The sequence below is a fragment of the Clupea harengus genome, chromosome 13 (assembly GCF_900700415.2).
Source record: "Clupea harengus chromosome 13, Ch_v2.0.2, whole genome shotgun sequence".
Lineage (NCBI taxonomy): Eukaryota > Metazoa > Chordata > Actinopteri > Clupeiformes > Clupeidae > Clupea > Clupea harengus.
In genome coordinates, this window is record NC_045164.1 from 18,901,662 (window position 1) to 18,906,661 (window position 5,000).

The 5,000-nt window shown below is 46.3% G+C and overlaps 1 protein-coding gene across 1 annotated transcript in view; it reads left to right on the plus strand.

The window, feature by feature from the left end:
• sfrp5 (secreted frizzled-related protein 5) overlaps positions 1 to 4,264 on the plus strand; it is an 8,091-nt gene extending 3,827 nt beyond the window's left edge. The window contains exons 2-3 of the mRNA XM_012832256.2: positions 824 to 901; positions 3,870 to 4,264. Of these exons, the coding sequence (XP_012687710.1) occupies positions 824 to 901; positions 3,870 to 4,198 (407 nt within the window). The 3' untranslated portion in view covers positions 4,199 to 4,264. The remainder of the gene's footprint in view (positions 1 to 823; positions 902 to 3,869) is intronic.
• The last annotated feature ends 736 nt before the right edge of the window (positions 4,265 to 5,000 follow it).

Consider the following 5,000-nt stretch of genomic DNA (forward strand, 5'->3'; position numbering starts at 1 on the left):
TCTCTTTGAATTCAACCAGTTTGATATGTCTCTGTCAGAAGTCAACCAATCAGATGTGGTTCCCTCAGAACTCAACCAATCAAACGTGACCGCATCAGGAAAATTTGTAGCAGTCTGGTGATAGGTTAAGTGTGGTTGCCCTGGCAACCAGGAGGTGATTAGTGAGACATTCCAGAGACATCAGATAAAATCCCTGTGGCGGTAAGAATGCACTGAGAACACACCTGTGTGTGTGTGTGTGTTTTGGTTCCTAATGTGTGTGTGTGTGTGTGTGTGTGTGTGCTGCATGGTGAGTGTGTTTCATGGTGAGGGTGTGTGTGCGTTTGTGTGTGCTGCATGGTGAGTGTGTTTCATGGTGAGGGTGTGTGTGTGTGTGTGTGTGTGTGTGAGAGAGAGAGAGAGAGAGAGAGAGAGAGAGATGGAAAAAGAGAAAGATAAATTCAAGTGTTTATAGTCCTCCTGGAACCACAGGACCCTAACCCCCACAGGGCTGCAGGACTTTCCAGAAGGAAAAAACAACAGAACACACACACACGCATACACACACACACGCGCGCACGCCCGCACACACACACGCACGCACACACACACACACGCACACACATACACACACACACATGCAGTCACACACATGTGAGCACACACACACACACACAGAGTCACACACACACATACACACACACACACACACACACACACAGTCACACACACATGTACACACACACACATACACACACGCACACACGCACACACACATGCGAGCACACACACACACACATGTGTAATGTCTCTAATGTGTCTCTAATGTGTATTCTCTCTGCAGTGTCTAAGGTGTGTCCTCCCTGTGATAATGAGCTGAAGGCTGACACCATCCTGGAGCACTTCTGTGCCAGCGACTTTGGTTAGTACACACACACTCTCAGGCCAAAGAAAAGCACACACACACACACACACACACACACACACACACACACACACACATGTTCTCAGGCCAAACAGAAGTACACACCCACACACACACACACACACACCTATATTACATCATCTCCACATACTTACTAAAAACTAAACAATCCTCTGACTGTTATTCTAACACTATTAAAGAAACAGTCAGAGATCAAAACACACACACACACAAACATTGAGTCACACACCGAATGAAGGGTTATGATGGATGAAAATGACACCCAGGGTGCCTGTGTGTGTGTGTGTGTGGGGGGGGGGGTATCAGGAGAGAGAGAGAAAAGTTTCTGCTTACAATGAAAGTGAGAAAGATTGATTCAAAGCCACAACAGCTGCCTTCTCTTTGTGTGTGTATGTATGTGTGTGTGTGTGTGTGCGTCTGTGTGCGCACGTGTGTGTGTGTGTGTGTGTGTGTGTGTGTGTGTGTGTGTGCGTCTGTGCGCGCGCGCGCGTGTGTGTGTGTGTTGAGAGTGGTTAAAATCTCATTTAGGCTGTAAGACCTGGGAGAGGGATTTAGATTGGCAACATATTCTGTGGCTGCACACACACACACACACGCACACACACTCTCACCAGACACACACTCTCTCTCTCTCTCTCTCTCTCTCTTTCTTTCCCTCAAACACTGTCTGTTTATTTCTGACATTTTCTCTCTCTCTCTCTCTCTGTTACACACACACACAGGCACACGTACACACACACCATTTAAAATAGATGTTTAACACTCTTTAACACATGTTTAACACAGCTTGTCATTGACATTGCCCAGGCATGCATTTCTGAACACACAGACAGGCACATACTCTCTGTCTCTCTGTCACACGCCCCTTTTTAAAGTTGGGGCTTGTATCTGTGAAGTGTGTGTGTGTGTGTGTGTGTGTGTGACAGAGAGAAAGAGAGAGAGAGAGAGAGAGAGAGAGAGAGAGAGAGAGAAAGAGCAAGATGATATTTATTCTTCACCCAAACTCTCAGTGCAGAGAGACTGATAACAGAGCAGTATGTGACCAACTAGACGGAACAATGAGTTTTTTTTAGGTAGAACCGGTTCCTAACAGATAGTTCTGCAAACAAATCCGTTTTGGCAACACATTTTAGCAACAAATAGTTCTATAAGTCGTTTTATGGATGAAAAAAATCAGAAATATGAAGGTCCTATACACACACACACACACATTTTATAGAAATATGAAGGTCCTGTACACACACACACACACACATTTTATAGAAATATGAGGGTCCTGCACACACACACACACACACACACACACACACACACACACACACACACACACACACACACACACACACACACACACACACACACATTTTATAGAAATATGAAGGTCCTGTACACACACACACACACACACATTTTATAGAAATATGAAGGTCCTGCACACACACACACACACACACACACACACACACACACACACACACACACACACACACACACACACACACACACACACACACACACACACACACACACACATTTTATAGAAATATGAAGGTCCTGTGGTGGTTGCTTCCCGTCATGGCCATGTTCCCACCTCAGTGAGCGTTATTCTCTGAACACTGTGTGGGCCATTAACCCTTACACATACACAGAGAGACACACACACACACACACACACACACACACACACACACACACACACACACACACACACACACACACACACACAGACACACACACACACACACACACACACACAGACACATACACACACACACACACACACACACAGACACACACACACACACACACACACAGAGACACACACACACACACACACACACACACACACACACACTGGCACACACACAGACACATACACACACACAGACACACACACACACACTCACACACACACAGAGACACATACACACACACACACACATCCTTTAACTATGGGACATCGTGTATAGACACACACACACATACATTAACCCTTACTTAAACTATGGAACGTCAAACTACTTGACAATAAGTTGTTTGAGAATCTGTTTGAAAGCTTTCAATCCTTCCACATTGGAGGAAGAGAGGAAGAGAGGAGGAGAGAGAGAGAGAGGAAGAGAGGAAGAGAGAGAGAGAGGAAGAGAGGAAGAGAGAGGCCTCAGGAACATTATGTGGGTCTCCTGGGGAGACGGCTGGAAAATCACATTGCCCTGGGGATACATAAAACATCACACATACACACACACACACACACACACACACACACACACACACACGTATACAAATGCTTATACACACACACACACACACGCACACACACACGTATACACATGCTTACACACACACACACACACACGTATACACATGCTTACACACACACACACACACACACGTATACACATGCTTACACACACACACACGTATACACATGCTTACACACACACACACACACACACACACATGTATACACATGCTTATACACACACACACACACGTATACACATGCTTACACACACACACACACACACACATGTATACACATGCTTACACACACACACACACACACACACACACGTATACACATACTTACACACACACACACACACACACATGTATACACTTGCTTACACACACACACACACACACACATGTATACACATGCTTACACACACACACACACACACACGTATACACATGCTTATACACACATACACACACACACACACACACACAAACTCACGCCCTCACATTGCTAACCTAACTGGCGCTCTAGTTCTAATCTCTTACCCCCCACCTCTCTCCTCTCTCCTCCCTCCTTCCCTCCCTCCATCCATCCCTCCATCCCTCCATCCCCCTCTCTCTCTCCTCCATCCCTCCATCCCCCTCTCTCTCTCCTCCATCCCTCCATCCCCCTCTCTCTCTCCTCCATCCCTCCATCCCCCAGTCCTGAAGATGAAGTTTAAGGAGGTGAAGAAGGAGAAGGGGGACCGTAAGCTGATTGCCGCCCAGAAGAAGAAGAAGGTTCTCAAGATGGGGGTTCTGCGCAAGAAGGAGCTGAAGAAGCTGGTTCTCTTGATCAAGAACGGCGCCAACTGCCCGTGCCCGCAGCTGGACGCGCTGAGCGGCGCCTTCCTGGTCATGGGCCGTCGCTCGGACCAGCAGCTGCTCATCACGGCCGTCCACAAGTGGGACAAGAGCAGCAAGGAGCTCAAGTTCGCCCTGAAGTACATCAAGTCCCACCAGTGCCCCTCTTACCACACTGTTTTCCAGTGACACACACACATGAACACACACATACACACACACCCACATGAACACACACACACACACACACACATGAACACACAAACACACATTCACACACACACATTCACACACACATACACACACACACACAGACACATGAACGCACGCACACACACATGAACATACTATTGCACACACACACTCACATACATAAATACATTCATACATACATACACATACACAAACACACACATGCTTAACCACACACTCACATACACACACACACACACACACATACACACACACACATGGAGATAAAACACACATCAGTAACACACTCAACATCCCATTTCACACAGCCCACAAAACACACTCTACGCATAGAATACATCAGCAGCAAGTACACAGTAAAAACAAAAATTTTATCAGTCATCATTTACACACACAACAATGTTGTGCTATATAAACACACTTAAACTTACACTTATCTTACACTTATACTTATGGACTTCTGTTCTTCTGACAGACACAGATGCTGTTGTCATGGTGATGTATTGTTGAAGGATGCTGTGATGTGACAGAAGTGAAGGACAGCAACAGTTACAGGCTCCTATCTGACAGTCTGTGACAGAGTCAAACTATGTTTGTGTGTGAGAGCTTGCGGAGAGTGAGATGGGGGAGTTGGCCATTCAACACTGCCCCTATAGGTACAGAGAAGAACTGCAGCTTTCAGGCGACAGACACCGACTACGGCACCTCCTCGTGTGAGGTCCCTGGACCATGTGTGTTTATGATGATGATGATGATGATGATGATGACTTCCACAGTC